Raw genomic sequence first — 18,245 nt, forward strand, 5'->3', positions numbered from 1 at the left:
CCTCTCCCGCATTACAGGTTGTCCTGAGCTCGTGTGTAGAAGGAAGCTTTGGAGAACTGAATTAGCCGATAATATTCTGTCTTTCATTAAAGAAAAATGAAATCATTTTTATTTTTTTTTTTGAATGTTCATTTCCCTTCCTCCCTACCCAAATCGGAGATGAATATGGGCAAGGGAAGAAGCATGTTCTCTACCTTGTACATCACTGAAAAAGATGTCATTTCCAGCACTAGTGAACCACACTGTGCCTTTCTAAGGAGGGTCAGAACTGGCATCGGTGGGCTTTGGTGACAGAGGTTCACCATCCAGAAGTCTCTGGACATTTGCCCGGTTCAAGAATATCCCCTGGACAATTTGGTCCATGGCTCTGGAAACCCCCTTTAATAGGTTGGCTGGAGCTACAGAATGTATTTAAAGTAGCTGGGGACAAAGGTCATGCCAGGTTTGGTAACACAGATCCACATCGTGCATCTCCCATGCTGTTGCTGAGGGCAACGGACGCACCCCTGCAAACTGCCACGCTCTGGGAGCAAGGCGGCTGCCTTCCCTGCGAGTCAGAGCTCCCCGTCGTCTCCTGCCTGTCCTACACAAGAACACACTGCCCTAGAAATGATAAAAGTATAAATGAGTAATCTAAGAGCTGAATTTGACAGGAAAAGAGAGAACACTGTAGGCAGTTCTCTGTGATAAATGAGGTTTCTGCAGTCTGGGAGGTTAGGAGTAGTGATGAATCTAGTCAAAACCTGAAATTGCAGTCACTTTGACAATGGTCTTTTATCTTCTCTCAGCTGATGAAACAGCTCCAAACTTTGCCAGGTCCTCCTCCTACTTTTCCTTGAGAGTCAGTATCACTTCCATCTTATTTCAACTGAGCTTCAGCCAACTGTCATTAATTCAGATTCGTGCTGCTGCCAAATGTCGGGAGAGACGGGTGATGGTTGTGTCTGCTTCTGATGAAAATGAGAGGTAGAGCTGAATGTCATCAGCCTACACTGTAGATCACGTTACATCACAACTTCTCCCAGTAGCAGCTGCAGAGAGATAATGAATAAAAAATAAGCAATCACAGGGAGCCTCGTAGGGCTCTCTGCAACTGAGAGCACCTCACAAAAGGGAGGATGGCTTCCAGCAACCCTTACAGAGACCTTTGAGAACAGTGGGTGAAAAGCCCCCATGTTTTTTGCTAGGTCCTGCAACTTCTGCCTGGTCAAGAGTGCCCAAAGCAGCTGGGAGGCCAGAACAGGTATCTGGCTTTTGGGCGTTACTTTGTAGAGATCAATTGTCAATTATAATAGCTCTATTTCCAATGGTAATAGCCATTAAACTGTGTTCAGGGGGTCTAAGAGCATCAGGCTTCATAAGCTCACTTCTCTTTGTCAGTGATATTTTCCCAAGGAGAAATGCTATCAGCCAGTAGTTGACAAGTATGTAGAAGATCTGTGGCATAGGAATCACGTTTCTTATCCGTAAAGAAATGAGAGTTCTCTAGAGTGTAAAAATACACCCAGGATAACACCAAATATCCCCTTCTCACAGGTGTCACGGGCAGTGAGAGGAACCAACACTCTCATAGCAGTCATGGCAAAGCAACGTGGTGCTGGAAAAAAATGTGTGTGTTCTCACAAAGCTGCCTCGAAGCCTGAGCTGGACGTGGGGTTAGGGTTTCAAATTTTGCATCAAGGTTCAAAGGGTCAGGCTCTCAAGTGGAACAATTGGTGTAGCAACACAGAGGTCTGTGACTGCATAGGCCAGGCTCTGATCCTCCTATGCTCTGTTGAGAGTGTGGGAAGAAAAGGCAGAGGAGGAAATATTGGAAAAGACCTTGCAAGATCTCAGCACAACTTGAGCAGACTAGATTTCATTTCAGAAGTATTCGTGTTTAAAAGGCTATCACTGTTCATCTAAACCAATGCCTCCTGAGTATTTGGTTGTCCTCCTGGATACCTAAGGTATTTTATGATTCCCCCCCCCCAAGATTTAAACAACAGCAGGTTTTATAACTTTCACTGGGCCATCTGCCTTAAGTATGTGATGTGTGCATATCCTTTCCCACTAGGATGAATCAGCTTGCTGCAGTAGGAGCTAAAATATGACACACACGTGCAACAAAATGTTGTAAGTGTGCGATGACTTTTAGGAATCTACTCACTGAAAGTCATACAACCCCCCCAAAAGCTCCTGGGATGGCTGCTTAGACCTGAGGACTGTGGGCAGGGTGTCCTGACACCACTGGCAAGTGGCACAACCTCACAGAAGCTATTTCAAAAATCTGTCAGACTTCCTTTCTTTGCTGCCCATCCAGTTTCTATGCTGGCAAACACGGTGTCACCACCTCCTGGGTCTCCATCTTTATATCTATTGCTGAACTTAGACGTACGCATGTGCATGAGATACATCAAGGATGACTGCGGCAAAGCAAAGCAGCCAGGGTATTCTCAAGAGCTGCAGAAGTAAACTGTATTTCTAGGAGGACTTTTCTGAGGGAACCAGATCACTCAGGATGTGTCTGGACAGGGAAAAGATGCAGGAAGGTTCATTTCACAACTTTGCTTTTTGCTTTGCTCTCTTCTCTCAGTCTCTGCTTCTTTCTGGGACCACAGGACTTTCCCTCCAGACTTCTTCAGGCTACAAAATGCATTAAAAAGATACAGCTTCCTCTTATTCACACTTACAGGTCCCTTATGTAAGAAGCAGGAAATAATAAGAAGCCTTTACATGGGTACCTGCAGAAGATGGGAAAAATATGGGCTGAGGCATCATAAAACAAATGGAGGCAACCCAAAGCTGTTTGTCACCTGCAGAAGATAAAACTGCTGCAAAGACAGATCTATCTATTATGGATCTATTATTCATCATGTTTTATTGGAGACTGTATGTGATCATTAACCAATGCCAAAATTTAACATAAATGTCAGGCAGTATCACCACAAGAGTAGTTGTAGAACATTTTTAAGTTCAGTTCCCGATTTTGATTGCAGCTTTAGCAAGTCTTCCTTTTGGCCATCTCTTTGCCTTTCCCCTTCCTTTAAACTGTAAATAAAACTAAAAGTCACTGCGATATGCGTGAAGAAAAAGAGTGTTTTGTAGGCACTACAGCAAATAAGAAATATGAAATAGCCGTTCACTTTTTAATGCTGAAACTAGAGAAAGGTACACGGAAAATCCTGTACCCTTTGAAGCATAGGAAATATATGTGCCTTTTCTTCTTGCACTTTTGAAGACATTGCTCCTTCAGTTGCAGGCAGACGTTACAATGGATAATGGAAAATAAACAGGATTCACATTCTTGGCACTCAGTCAATTAAAAGAAATACCAATTGCGTTCTGCGAATATTCCCAGGGTGCCAAACCATCAGAGGAGTTGGTGAGTAGGAGGAGTGAAGGTGTGATAATTGAAAGAATTGCTGCTTGATAAGTCACAGGAGCTAATGTGTTAGCTCAGCATGCAGGGAAGCTAGGACGTTCCCAGCTGCCGCAAAAACTGGGTGTATGCGATCCCTGGCACCACTCGTTGGGACAAGATGAATCACAAGCACTTTGGTAGCGAGCTACCATGTCACAGGGAGCCAGATGGAGGTGGTTACTCCCCTGATTGATTGCCTCGTGGGCTACCAAGGGCTTTTCCAGCAGGCTAATGCCTTTCTGTTGGCACTCAAGCACCCGGGAGCAGTGTGTCCGCTTGGGTCAGCCACCATGCAGGAATTCCTGCCTTTCGGGTGCGTGGCCACCCCACAGAGGGAGGGAGGTAAATAAGGAGCAAGGGGGAGCAGGTGACTTCAACACCCACCGAAATAACCCCGACTTCCGATGCCTCCCTAATAGATGTTGCTGCTAATGAATTTTCAGGCACGTGCTGAGTTAATGGGGGTGAGAAACACTGAAACATCCTTTAGTTAAACCCAGCGCTTTACAAAGGCTAATTGAAAAAGGAAGGAGCAGCGGGGCAGGGGGGGAGAACAAGGCGGAAGAGGGGGTGGAGGGGGAGAACAGCTCTATTTTTCAAGTGCTGAATATGAAATCCCTGCAACAGATGAGTTTACATGCAAGCCTGCACCTCATCAGGGCAAAGATACAGTGAGTGGAGTCAAGTAATTTTCCTCTGCACACAGCATCCCCAGCCCCTTCCCCTGCCCAGCCAGCTTTCTCAACTGTGAGCTTTAGAATATAAACAGAAAATAAGTATAAAGCTTCATTACAGAACAATGGAGTTAGCTGCCAGAGCCTACAGATTTGAATAAACAACAAATAAGCAACATCTGCTCCAGCATATGTGTATGGTAAAAAAAAAGTCACAAAATAAAAGAATTTGTAAATGCCAAAAGCAACACTAAACTGCCAGTGCTACTGTAGAGTGAATTTTTAATTGCACATGCATACAGGCAGGCTGTGGGTATTAGTCTCACATATGTCTGGTTGCTGCCAACCTGGGAGTATAGATGAATTTAATTAAATAAGGATTATCCCTTCTCCCCAGTACAATTACTTATTTATAACAATGATAAAATTGCCTAATAAAAAAGATTGTAATATTTTTTAAAACAGAGCTAGAAAACACTCTGCTTTCCCTGTAAGTCATTCAGGGATGTTTGGGGGGTTTGAGCGTCTTTTAAAATTAAGTCTCAGCATTCTGCCAAGAGAGAGGGAAAAAAAGCCTTATCATAAAGCCTACTGCAGTTAAACAGCCAGAATCTACATTATGGAGAAATATAAAGAAGACACACAGCAGCCAGGGAATTGGCTTTCATGGGGAGTGTAGAAAATTGAGCAATTGGACTAAAATTGAGGCCAGGCTACAGAGCCAAGGGACAATACCACTGGGACAAGTACTTCCATAAGTCACCCGCCTCTAATATGTTCCATCTAGGCAAAGCAGGCTGTTCCTATCTCTCTCTATTTCTTCTCATCGTGGGTGCCTCACACTTTCCTGCTCAGGTGAGCTCCCGTTTCAGCAGGGTCATGTCAGGCTCTCACATCTTCATCATCACTCACACCCTTTCTGACAGAGCCCACAACCAAAAGAGAGTGGGCCCTTATGGTATCAGGCACTGCATGAACCTTGAAAAATAGGCAGCCTGTGCCCCAGGGAATTTGGAGGCCAAATCTAATTTCAGGCATGCTCTCCTGGGAGCTGAGGTTTTCCTTGTGTAGGCTCCTGATGGACTCCATTTCCTCCTGCTTATGGGTCTGAGCCACATTCTGCTGAATTATGTAGGAAACTTCTTAAGATCTAGGTATTAGTCACTGCTAACAATATTATGTTCACAACTGGCAATTTTTAGACTGTTTCCATGATGTTCAGCAAGTTGAAGTCGCAATAAAACTCCCATGGGTATGGAGGGGTACTCCATTTAAAAACAGTGGGAAAAAGAGAAAGAATATGAAAAAAAGGCCGGTAAAAAAAGGCGGAAATCTCCACTTTAAATTTAGGCCAAGCATCAATGACACTAAAATGAGAGAGAGAGAGAGAGATTCCAGTGTTTAAACAAAACTCTAAAATAGTATTATGGCTCTGCAAAGGCATAAATATTATATAAGTTCAGTAAACTTGTATGATTTTGATTGATCACTTAACTGGCTGACAGTATTACTGGACTTAAAAACAAATAAATACTTTCTGTGTTTTCTGTCATGAAATTACTACTAAATACATGCTTATTCCTATGTCTTATGAGTATTCAGGGCATACAGTTATTTTTTCCCCTTACATTGTGACCGATATACCTATACAATTTGCTACATCCTTTCACTAATGCCCTTCATCTTTAAATAGCACAGTCATTTTTTAGAGACGGACAAAGAAAGGAAAAAAGCATTTGTGGGTATGTTATTACATTTTGAATTTTTTCCCCACTGGGCTATGTCCACGTTCACTTTTTTAAATTTCTCACTGAATGTTTGTCCAAATGGTGTTTTTCACTGCACCAGCCCTGGGGAATTGCTATTCTTTGCATACATACTGCTATGAGAAAGACTATGGGTATGGGGGCTTGTCTTTGTTCATGAAGATCAAGACATCCATCAGAAAACAAAATCAAAGTAACCTCATGTAACTCAGGTGACAAATCATGCAGTCTGAATAGCAACAAGGGCCTGACCTTAAGTCCCAAAAGTCACTGGAGCCACATGCTGACAGACTGGACACATACAAGCCTGCCAGAAGATGTGGTAAGAACAGTTGAATGCCACAGATATGCAATCTATTACACAGTTTTAAAATAAAACCCTAGCAAAACAGCAAATGTCCACTTACAGATAATTTGAAAACAAAAATAAGCCATCCAGAATTGGGGAATTCATGCTATACTCCATCACCTTTACTTAGCTCTAGGATTTACCAGGAAAACTGCACACACTTTGATGAAAACACTAGCCTCACTGAAGCCAGTAGGACTTGTGCCACGGCCTTCAACAGCTCATGATTTCGCTCCTGCAAACCCAGCTGTCACTCCAGCCAATGGCATCTGCCAATGACCAGCAACAGTGGATATCTGAATTATTTTTTTTAGATACTTCTGTATGAACTTGAGTTGCTTAATTATTTGTGAGGGCTCACCAAACTTTCACCTTTGTCCCTCTCTATGTGCTTCTTGCTACGTATTAGTTTTCACATAAAATTTGTGTCCCATTTAGAAAAAAAAAAACAACAAAACAATAAAAAACCCACCTGCCAGTCGGTATTAGTTTTCATATAAAATTTGTGTCCCATTTAAAAAAAAAAAAAACAACAACAAAACAATAAAAAACCCACCTGCCAGTCATGTTTTAAACACTGGTTAGCAAGGGTCCCTAGAGAGTAAGGCCAACTGCTCCCTGCTCCGGAGGCTGAACAACCATTTCCCCAATACCGCCAGCCCTGACAGCAAACGCTTCTCAGGATCCAAACCTAGATTGCCCCAAATGACAGCATAACATCTGGTCTAACAGCTTTGTTTTTAATCCTTTCATAGACTCTTCAAATAACTTATTTTCTAACACATGATTCAATTCTATGTCAGCTCATGTGGTAATATAATGAGCTCATAAGTGATATAGGAGACTCAGATGACGAGGTAGAAGACATGCTGCCACCAGAACGTCCTGGTTGCACGGTCCTGGTTGAGTTGGGTACAAGTGGCTGCAGAGCCACTACCTCCAGTCTCCTGGTTGACTTACCTCCGAAGGATGTGAGATTTGATGCGTAAGGGGTCATCTGAGTCTGACAAATAATTCACCAAGCCGGAGTAAAGCTTTGGTGTCACTTGGAAGAGTAGAGAGGTCTGCCTAAAGCATCAGACAGGGACCCCACACACTCAAAGCTGTGCATGCAAGGTATCCTTTTCATGTGCACTCATTACGTTTCCCTGACAAGCTGAGTTTATTTTACAGCCCTATGATTTATTAAGTCATGTCACCTAGACTGCCATGTCTAGATTAATGCATCCAAATGTCAGAGGTGATGGGAGCAGAGAGGGAAAACTTATTGTTAGGATAAGCTTCAGAAGCAGCTATGTGGGAACAGTGTTTTAAAAACAAAACTGACCAAATTGTCTGTTTCTTAACACTCACCTGAAGTGGTGTCAGGAGCATTTCCACACACAGTTTCATCCTCAAAACTCTGAATCTGAAAAGGAAAAGAGGAGGAAAAAGTCTTGCTGATGGTAATGATTATGAGTGTACGACTTATTATGAGGGGGGTTAGGAGTAAAAGCAAACAAACAAACAAAAAACCCTGGACATTGCAAAGTGAAAATATAAAACCTTTCAGATGGTTCCTTTTTGGTTGTCTCCTTTTCAAAATATTTGTTCTTGTCATAAACCAGGCCCTAGTCTCAGAACCTTACTAAGCCTTGCTTAAAGTAATCAGTACATAAAGGTTCCCAACACATAAATAACACTAATAATCTTGTTTGAACAGCCTCAGAGAAATGTCCCTGGAAAAAAATATGACTTAGTAGAAGAAGCCCAAGGAAATGTAACCATACGGAGGCAAATTCTTGCCAAAGAGCATATGTAAGGTCAGAATTCTTTTTCCTCTAGGAATGAAGACCCATTTGACTTTTTCGTAGTATCAAGGGGAACATCGTGGCATGGTGCTGCATAAACTCCTTCAGAAAAAAAAAAAAAACTTAATAGAAAAAGGGATCTATTAGATAGAAGTAACACACGAACGTGCATGTTGGGTGTGTCCTCCATGCAGTCTGTAGCTTAAGAGATCTCTAAGCCCCTCATTATCAAAGGCTGGAAGAATACAAGAGAAGGATCGCTCTACACGTGCCTGTCACTCTGTTCCCCTTACATCTGCTACTGGCCACTAACAATTTAGGTGGCCTGATGGTTTCAGCCAGTACACAGTTCTTACAGCCCTAATTTAATGATGTGGTAGAGAATACTCAGAAGGTAAACAATATATACCCTTTCTAATTTGAGCACACAGCATTCACTGAGTTGTCTTACACAACAAATTGGGGAGTTTGCGATCATCTGCATTTACTGCTCTGTCAATGTCCTCACTTTTGCATGAGCCTCTTTTCACAGAGCTCCAAGTCCAGCATGCTAAGTGCTTTACAAAGACATATGGGCTGCTTTGGGACTATAAATTTCCTGTGCTGGAGAACTCTGAAAGGCACCCTCTTCCCCACCGAGGCTGATAATCAGGCTCGTGCTCTGATTCTTGAGTCAGCTCTGCGGACATGAAGGCTGCACCAAACCTTTCACAGAAAAGTACACCTTTGGAAGGACTTGAAAAGTTAAATATCCTTTCCTCAAGATGAATGCCACCACCTTAACCTGGCCTTTTCCAATGCTTTAAAAAATGGAAAACTTTTTTTAAGCCTCCCACCTTTTCCAGCCACTTGCTGCTCCCTCCCTTCCTTCCCTCCCATGCTCCATATGTTTTCAGGGGGCTGCCAAGCATCCCATTTCTCCTCCATTCTTAGATTCTTACAGTAGAGACTAATTTTTGGACTCCTTCCTTTTCCTCATTCTTGAACGATGGCTGGAATTCCTGTCAGCATCCCACTGGAGTCTGTACAATTGAAAAGTATCCTCCCATAGCCCTTTTTCTGCAGTAGTACAGCCAAAAAAACCTGCTGCTCACAAAATCTACGTGTATCTGCACACAAATCTAGATGTAAGAAAGGGACTGGCAAGTATCCTGGTCTCTGCTACTTCATGTTGAACCCCCCACTGACAACCCACTGTTGCTAAAACATACAAAGAGCTGAGTATCACGGACTTTGCAGACTGGATATGAGAACAAGCTGCTGTTCTGAGTTATTCTGGTTTTAGGATGCTCAGCTTACAGAGCGATAAAATATTTCAAACACTGCTATAAAACCAAGGCTAATTTTGTGATGCAACTTTCTGAAAGAGCATGCCAGAAAATGAGCTTGAGGGAAAAAAAAAAAAAAAAAAGATAGGGAAAAAACCAACCCTGATTAATGACTGGAGCTGTAAAAATATCCTTTACCATATGTATTAGTGTTCCTGCAACTTCCTTCTATAAAAAACCGCCAACCTAGCACTGCATAAAACACATTGGTATCTTACACTATCTACTAGTTGAATGAATCTTACCTCAGTAACTTCACTGCCAACTTCTTTGACAGTATCCTAACATGTAGACAATTTAAAACAATCAAAACCCCAATGAGAAGTGTAAATCATACTGTTTTCCCTATAATGCTGTTGCATGCTGTTTGTTGAAATAATTTACTCTAGCTTCCATCTTGAAAAAGAGAATCCAAACTTGTACCATCAATATGGGTGGAGATACATTGCTAGCACAATATACAAAAATCCGCCTCACCTCTTCCATTTCAAATGAGTCTGGAAGCTTGTAGTTTAGGTCAACCACTTCTCTGAGCGTGTGGGCCACAAGCAAAGGTGGCTCCTTTCTTGGCCTGTCTTGGGCAGGCACATCGCATGCCGGAGAAAGGTGGGGCTGTTTTGCAACTAGGTGCGATGAAGCCCAGGCTTTCCCTGATGGAGTTGGTGGGCACCAGGACGTGGGATATGCCGAGGCACCTTTGTCTCTGGGGATTTGCTCCTGGGTCAGACAGCCCAATGTAACACCTGCAGAAAAGCCTGACTGGACTGTTCCACTCTCAGCAATATCAGCACAAAAACAGGGCTGCTCTTTCCTGATGGGCAAGTTGGCTTCCCCAGGTGCCAGCAAGCCCTGCTTCAATAGCATTGACTGCCGAGAAGCCCTTTTCAGGAGCTGACCTATTCTTCTCCGCTTCGCTCGTGTGACAGCAGGTCTGCTCTTCGCAGCGTCCAGGAGACTGGTCTCATCCCTGCTGGTGCCCTGTGCTGTGGTCTGTTGGGCGTTGACGTCAGTCAGCAAAGATGAGAGGGCACTAGTTACGTGGTCAAGTACTTCCAGCTGTCGAAAACGTTCTTAAGTTGGGTAGAATGGAAGGCAACATGGTTATTAAAAAATATAATTTGAAATAATCAGGTACAATGTTTATTCAAACTTGTCATTGCCAAGAAACATACTAAGTACCTCATTCAAAAGTGGCTAAATTTTTCCATTTGCTTCCAGAGGATCCATTCAGGTTACATACAGACATCACTGCATAGTTCTTTATATTAGACAAACACTTACACAATGTTGAATTAGTTGGGTCAAGTACAGCTGCATACTGCTCTGTGGGAATAAATGTTACAGATTCCAGCCTGAAATTCTCCTGTTGGCTGGGTCAGACTTAGATGCCATTTTTGAGGACTTATTAGAATTCATATGAATAAAGTTATTAAAACCTGATCTCGAATGTTTACAGCTGGCAGCTGTCCAGGATAATTGCAAAATGCATGTAGCCATTAACTGATAAAAACTGACCACAGAAGCTATGTTCTCATTTTCATAGTAGCACAACACAAAACACTTATCTCCCATAAACTCATCGCTGATATCTTATAAAGGTTCCCAGATTTTTTTCATCGTACTAACCTCCTGTAATTTCTGGGTCATTTTTAACATGGCTTAACAACTATGGAGAAGCAAATAATGTTTTCTCTAAAGGATCTTGGAGATTTCCATCACTACAACACTATGAAGTTATTTATACAAAGAAACGCCACATGTTTGCTCACACATTGTGTCTGGACCTATCCTGAGGCAATTAATGTGTCACCAGGACTCCTCCTTCCTTGAGAGATTCATTGAGGACAGTAGATGGCAAAATGCTAACTTTCTTGGCTGCCATTTCTCTTAGAGAGCAGCCAAATTTACTGTGTGCAGTCTGCATGCAGGCTGTTGGTATCGCTGCTTCACTGACAATTAGACAACAAGGGGATATTTAATGTGGATCTGAGTTGGTCCTTTGCATCGGGGACCAATGCTGTGACATATAATTCCTGATAGTTACTATATCTCAAGAACATGCCTTTTTTTCTTTGCCCCAGGCATTGCCTGATTTTTAACGCTGGAGGAAAATGTTGCCATTGCTGCTGCTTTTTAAGATATGGTCAAAGGTTTCACCTGATGTTGTTTAAAGGAGTTATCTGACCTATCAGTACATACATTACACAGTATTGTACAGTTTCATTTGCATAAGCTTGGGGTGTCAGACTAAATAATTTTTGGTTTTGTACATCCATCGTGCTACCACATGCTCTCCATGTAAAGCACATTTTATCCTCAGTATTTCATTTGGCTCCCACTATGTCAGGCCATAAAAATGCCAAGTGCTAATCTCCTTTGACTGACAATGACACAGCAGTCCACTCCTTTTGATTTGAACCAGAATCAAACTTGCTGCAATTTGAAATAGTTTTTACACACTGCTTAGCTTTTGTAAATTATTTCAAAGAGCTTGGGACACCTAAAGAACAATTCAAACAAGAGAAATGATAAATGAACAACACTTAAAAACTCCCCTCACTCATGTGCAATGTAATAAATACATAGGTCATGATGAAATTATGTCAGGGAGAGCCTTGCTTCATGGACTATTTCTCTCCAGGCAAGCAGTGCTTTCAGTTTCTAGGCATGCTCCCCACGGATCACACCTCAAATAGCCAAGAGGCTGATAAGATCTCTTTAGTCCCTGCAGCCTGCTGCAAAATAGCCTAAAACTGCAGCACAGATGAGATATTAAAGGACAGAAACATGGATTCATTTTCATTAGCAGCTTCAGCCGAAACAGCAAATGGCCGTGCTGTAAACAAGATCAATGAATCTTCAATAGAATCTGTATCTTTTATAGAGCTTCTAATGACTTTATGATCAACTGTTTTATAATTTAGGAGGGGAAGCTCACAGTTTTGTTCCTCTTTCCTTAAATCTGGTATTACATAGGCTGACATAGTTATCGACATAAAAGACTTGGAAAGTCTTCAGTAGACCCACAATGGAATGAAGGAACACAGAACATTTCCAGAGTCAGCAAGAGATTTTCAATCAGAATGGTTTTTTTCACAGCAAAGGGTAGAATTTGGAAAAAAATCAAAATTTTCAGTGGGAAAATCAAGACATCTGAAATTGCTCGGGTTTTTCTTGGGAAAAGTAAAAAAGAAATTTCAGCATTGTCTACTTTGTCATGTATTAAAATATTTACCTTTTTTTTTTAGATTGTTTCAACTTGAGTCTTGGCAATACTGCCTTTGCTTGAATCAAAGCTGTACTTCAGAGAAAACATTTAGCAATTTACATCTCATTTCTCTGCTAGGGGTGGATTTACTGGCTGACATATCTCTCCTCTCTCCTAGCTGACCTGTGGTGGTCACAGGACAACCACATATCATGGGAAATGGTGTCTACCTAATACACTCATTTCACAGAGGAGAGTGAGACTTGAACTACAGGTCCAGTGAGAGGTTTGCAGCAGCTGAGACAGACAGAAATGAGTGTGAAAGATCCACAGAAACAAGACACCAAACCCCATGCAGATTTAGATACGGCAGTAGGGGAAGGTGGTACTGAAATATGGTAGGTATTAAGTGTCAGACTGAAATGGTTCAACATTTCTGAAATAAGATGCTCAGAAACATGAAGTTTTCAAAGAATTTGGGTATCAACATATTCAGAAATATAATTACTTTTCACTTAAGATAACTTCTGATTGTCAAGTGACTTTATTTCTTCAGTTAGAAAGTCAAATACCACTTCTAAAAAGGTCAGTGAAATTTTCACCACTGATAAACAATGGGGATAACTTTCCTTTCTGATCTGGCTAAGAAACTGAAAGGGTAACTGACATTTTTGAAAATACGCCTTATTTTAGTGAACTGAACCTTTTGAAAACTCCTTCTGACAATTGCAGGGGAACAGCACCAAGTGAGGGGACCATTAACTCTATAACAATCCACATGTATTTTAAAAGGTCTAATCAGCAGTGAAGGATGCCTAGAAATCTGTATTCATCACAAGCAAGGAAGAGCCAGGCAGAAACAGAAAAGGACTGTACTAGGAAATGAATAAAATATGAAAGTGGAGAAGGATCACTCTGCTATGGAAGCCCTTGGTCTCTCTCACCTCCGTCTCCTTTTTTCCTCCAGGTTTCTTGTCTTCCATATTGTACCTATAATCTTTCTCCTTATCTCTCACTTTTTCAGAGTAACACATGTTGTACTAAATCAACTAACTCTCTGCTGATTCAGAGAATAAGAGAAAGTAAACTGACAATGAGATAAGCTCTCAGGCATTCACTAACTCAGATTAAACCATTTCTTCCTTTTTCATGGCTAGAGACAAATGAGAGAGATTCAGACTGTATTTGCATTGAAATGGTTCGGTGATAATAAATCAAACAGGGTGACAATAATTGAATTCATCCAGCGCGTCTCTGGGAACAGTGATTCAATACAGTCTTGAAATCTCTAGAGGTGGCCCATGGTCTGCCTCATTTTGGCACTTTCATGTCAATGCCCTGGTGAAGCAGTCCTCTGACAGTAAGGAGTCTGGAGTTGCCCAAATTGTTCATGGAGAGGTAAATGCTGTGGAATATCTCTAGACCCAAACCTTCTACTTAATTTACAGAGAAGGGTCTTTTTCTGGGTCTTCTTCTGGAGGCCTTCAAAAGCACGTATTCTCCTCATTGCCATTACAAGGAATGGAGGCTTCCACTTTAGAAGAGCTGGCTCACTAGGTGCCTGAAAATTTAGGTGCAGTATTAGTAGAGGAGGCAGATAGATTAGGTCCCACTCTAGAGATTGAGTCCATTTCAAATCTAATAAACATGAACTTGTCACTCCTCCTTCTTGCTATGCCTCACTGTAAAACCATTACACAACCTAAGGTTGGCAAGATTGGAAAAAAAAAACCCCACAGTTTGCAAATTAATGTCATTTGAGGATATTCCTCAGGCATTTGTATGCTAAACCTGACACATCCCTTTTTAGTTGTAAGTCCTCTCCTGGAACACCAGCTTTAGGAAGGTGCTTGTGCAAGATTACCTACATGGCCACTGAGCCAGATTGGCTTCTTCTGAGAAGTGTTTTAAGTGGTGGCTGGTTGATCACCGGCAGGAGTTGCCTGACTCTCTCCACTTGCTATGGAGATAGAAAGGCTCTACAGTGATTAGATGGTGCTTCAGCTACCTTGAGATGGTGCTTCAGCTAAATGCCTATAATTTGGTGCAGGGAAACAGGCTGAGGTTAATCACTGCATATATGGAAACATGTAGTCAGTAAAAAGAGAAGAGGTAAGTATCTCTGAAGAATGAATCCCACCTCTCCCAATTAAACGTTCCCAGACCAGGCACGTACTTAGGAGGCCTAAGCAGATGGTGTGAAAACCCCCTCCCAAACTGTCAAGAGCAAGATAATATGCTTTGATGGACATCACACCCACCAAAACATAAATTCAAATCTTGTCTTACTTCACAGCAACTCCCCCGTACAGATAAGCCCTTAACATGTACTAAGAGTGCTCCCATTGAGGATGACTGCAGGACGAGTCATTAAATTCACACCTTAGCTTACCACTGCCTGCCTTCACTGTGCAAACTCCTTCCCTCAGAGGCTCTTTCTCTGCTCTCATTACCTTCTAGTTCTCTACCTTCTTCCCCGAGGTCTCCATCCACCATCCACTCATACTGATTATCTCTCATCCCTTTTTTCCTCCCTCTCCAAGGAGTTACAGAGAGAGAAAGAAAGTGAGAGCTGAGAAACCTGTTTGATGTGTCAGTTTGCTGTAAATATTGAAATGTGTGCACAGGGCTTGCTATAAAAAAGAGAGGGAGAGAAAAAAACACATTTTCCACAATGCTCTGACATTTCTGTTTCGATTCTCTTTCCATCCATACTGCTTCCTTAGTGTAATTCTAAACAGGAACGCATGGGCTATGTGAGAGATTCTGCTTCGCTGAGCATCTTAAGTAAACAGAAGATTTCAAGAGCCATCTGGCTATCCTGTGCAGCAAACATGAGGGGAAATGATGTCAAAATTGGACTTTTCACATGGGTGATATACCAGCAAATTAACAATGTTATTTTAATGCAGATATATCTTTAGGGTGAGGACCTTGTATTCATTTCTCAGCTGCAAAATATACAAAATGAGAACTAAAACCATCTAAATGAATGAAAATCAATACTGTGTAGTTTAAATGGTGCAATTTTATTGTACTTAAAATACGACCCTCATCTACATCTTAGAGCATATTTGAACCACAAAACTGTTAGGTTCTAGTTAGGGATCTGTGGGTCTGATGCACAAGCTCTGGCAGCTCTAGTAATGAGAAGGTTAGATCTTGTCATCTGCTCTGCACATTTCTCTGTGAGAGGAGTCCTGCACCCACCAAGGGGTAAAGGGAATGCGAACCCATGTCTGGCCTGGCTGAATTCAAAATCCTCTCTCTGTATTGGCTTATACCAGCAATGATGGTGGGTACACACTAACGTGCTGCTGGTGAAGTGGCAGGGACAATGGACCCATGTTTGGTGCTGCTGCCTCTGCAACACCAATGACAATCTCTGGTGGTGGGGTAGGCAGTCAAGTTTTAAAATATCACGAGCTGGTAGCTTCAACACATAAGTCAGAGTCTGCAACTGAGGAGAGCTATACAGTATTTCAGTCACATTAAGAAGTATCTTTGCCACAAAGACATGATATTTATGGCTAAAATTTCTCCTTTTACCTTACCATATAGGTTTGGCCTCTCACTGTCCATCCGCTGCTTCTGAGCTTCCAAAAAGACTCGGATGTTGATCCCTTTTGCTACAGAAGCACCACTGAGGAACCGAGGAGGGATTTTAGTACAGACATCAGGTTCTTCTGTGCCAAACCCCAAGTCAAGCAGAATCTCTACTGGATCCTTTTCCCAGAGCGCCAGCCATTCAGTGATGCTGCGGTGAAAACATCAGGATTATTTACACCACTGTCTTGGTACTTTTCTCTTGCAGTAGCTAGCATATGATCTTGTTTTTAATAAATAATTCACTTCCCTTCTTCTCCCCTTTTGTGGAGACTACTGCTTAAGTGAAAGTAGTAATTTTTGGTCACATTGTTAAGAGATTAATACATGTTCCTCCCCCCAGAGGAATTTGGTGGCATTGGATCTAGGTAACTTAGCAAGAAGAACATTAATAAAAGGTGTAGGTTCACAGCTCTGCAGGCTCACTTCTCTCTAGACACAATACAGATAAGGCGTGCTGCAGCTGCCGTAAAACCTCGCAGCCTTTTACCTTCCAGCGGATTCAACACCCACCACAGTTTCAGGTAGGTTTTGGTTTTTTACTTGTTCAAATGTATTTGAGATCAGACACCTGTTATGAAGAAGGTCATCTTGATCTTGTTAAAATAAATGAGGACATGCCTTTTACAAACTAAGACCTTGACTGCATATTCAGAATTCAAAATTGTCCTCGCATTTGTAGATCCCTAAATGGGCTAATACCTTGTATTCTTAGCTGGAAATATACGGAAATAACTCACCTCTGGGGTGCACCAGTGGGCAGGTGGGAAGAGCTGAGACTCTTGCATCTTGACATAACCGTACTTTCTGAAAACTCTTGCAGGGACCTGGTTGGAAAAAAGCAACAATGAAGTGTGTTTACTCACATGCTCCTCTGGCATATCATTATGATTTTTTCCTAGAGTAAACATTTGCATTTTGCCTTGGTTTGTAATGATACATAATAGCAATGCCTTAGAAGAAGAGTCAGCATGAGAGTGTAGCAATACGCTTATTCTCAAGAACAGTATGTTACAGTAGGTGTGAGAATGTAGGTGTGAGGTACCAGTAAATGCTAATTATAAAGGTGGCAGAATGGCTCACATTTGACAGATGGTGAATCTTTGGGGAACCTTTAGGGAGCACAGTATCTCTAGTCACCTACTTGAAAAGATATAATTGCTCTTAACATCAAAAGGTTTAATTGCTCTTAACAAAGTTTTGGAGAGACAAGGCACAATGAGTTGCAGCAGCAGGAGTTGCACCTGAGAACAAGTCTGTGCTTCACTTGTCACTGTGTTTGTATCTGCTAATCCACAGACAAGTAACTGCTTTTCAGAGCCTGCTTAATGCAAAAGGAATATCCTGCAGCATGGTAGTCTTTCTCAACAGGTAAGATGGCGTGCATTTGTTATGCCCAAGCTTAACGTCACCTACACATACCTATCAAGATCTGTAGCAAACGTTAATCTACAGTGGAAACACTGTATCGATCATTTCTTATCATCATTGCAGGTTATCCATCAGCTCACATCTTAAACAGGCCTGGAGGGATATGTAGATTTTTGAACTAACACTGTTGCTATCAGTTTGAGGGAAGAAAAAAAAAAAAAAAAAAGAAAAGAAACTAAAACTTATCCTTTTGTCAAAAAGAAGAGAAAATAATTCATAACAGATCTCTGCAGTGTCTGCACCTACCTCCTGTAGCTTTGCACAGTCCTTTTTACCATTTCTGGTACTGACAAGGAAACTGCAAACAAGAAGAAATAAAATTAATTTATTTTCTTACCTTTTTCCCCCCTCAAACCAGAAATGTGTCAAACTAGAGAAAAGGCCAAAAGACTGATTGCATTATATAAGGAAACATTTGAGCTGGAGTGGCAAAGTTGCAGAATGACACCATTGTGGGAAGTTCAACTCACAGTGTATGAATGTTAGTCATTGGTAAATGCAACACATGTCAATAAGAAAGGGAAAACAGGTGCCTTTACGTTTCATAAAGCAGTAGCAGTACACTCTAAGTCCCTGCTATTTAAAAGTAAGCGCTATGAATTGGGCTCCACCATCTGCTGCAGAGCCACTGAAGATATACACAGAGCAAATGTGATGAAAATAACTTTTAATCCTTTTTTAGTAAAAAAA

At 41.7% G+C, this 18,245-nt stretch overlaps 1 protein-coding gene across 1 annotated transcript in view; it reads right to left on the bottom strand.

The window, feature by feature from the left end:
- Nucleotides 1-17,833, bottom strand: part of ITPRID1 (ITPR interacting domain containing 1) — a 33,402-nt gene extending 15,569 nt beyond the window's left edge. Inside the window, exons 1-5 of the mRNA XM_035898080.1 lie at nucleotides 17,802-17,833; nucleotides 16,865-16,951; nucleotides 16,073-16,275; nucleotides 9,788-10,380; nucleotides 7,546-7,600 (exon numbers count right to left, since the gene is read on the bottom strand). Of these exons, the coding sequence (XP_035753973.1) occupies nucleotides 7,546-7,600; nucleotides 9,788-10,380; nucleotides 16,073-16,275; nucleotides 16,865-16,951; nucleotides 17,802-17,833 (970 nt within the window). The remainder of the gene's footprint in view (nucleotides 1-7,545; nucleotides 7,601-9,787; nucleotides 10,381-16,072; nucleotides 16,276-16,864; nucleotides 16,952-17,801) is intronic.
- Between the last annotated feature and the right edge of the window lie 412 nt (nucleotides 17,834-18,245).

This window comes from Egretta garzetta, unplaced genomic scaffold, assembly GCF_000687185.1.
Source record: "Egretta garzetta isolate BGI_Z169 unplaced genomic scaffold, ASM68718v1 scaffold670, whole genome shotgun sequence".
Lineage (NCBI taxonomy): Eukaryota > Metazoa > Chordata > Aves > Pelecaniformes > Ardeidae > Egretta > Egretta garzetta.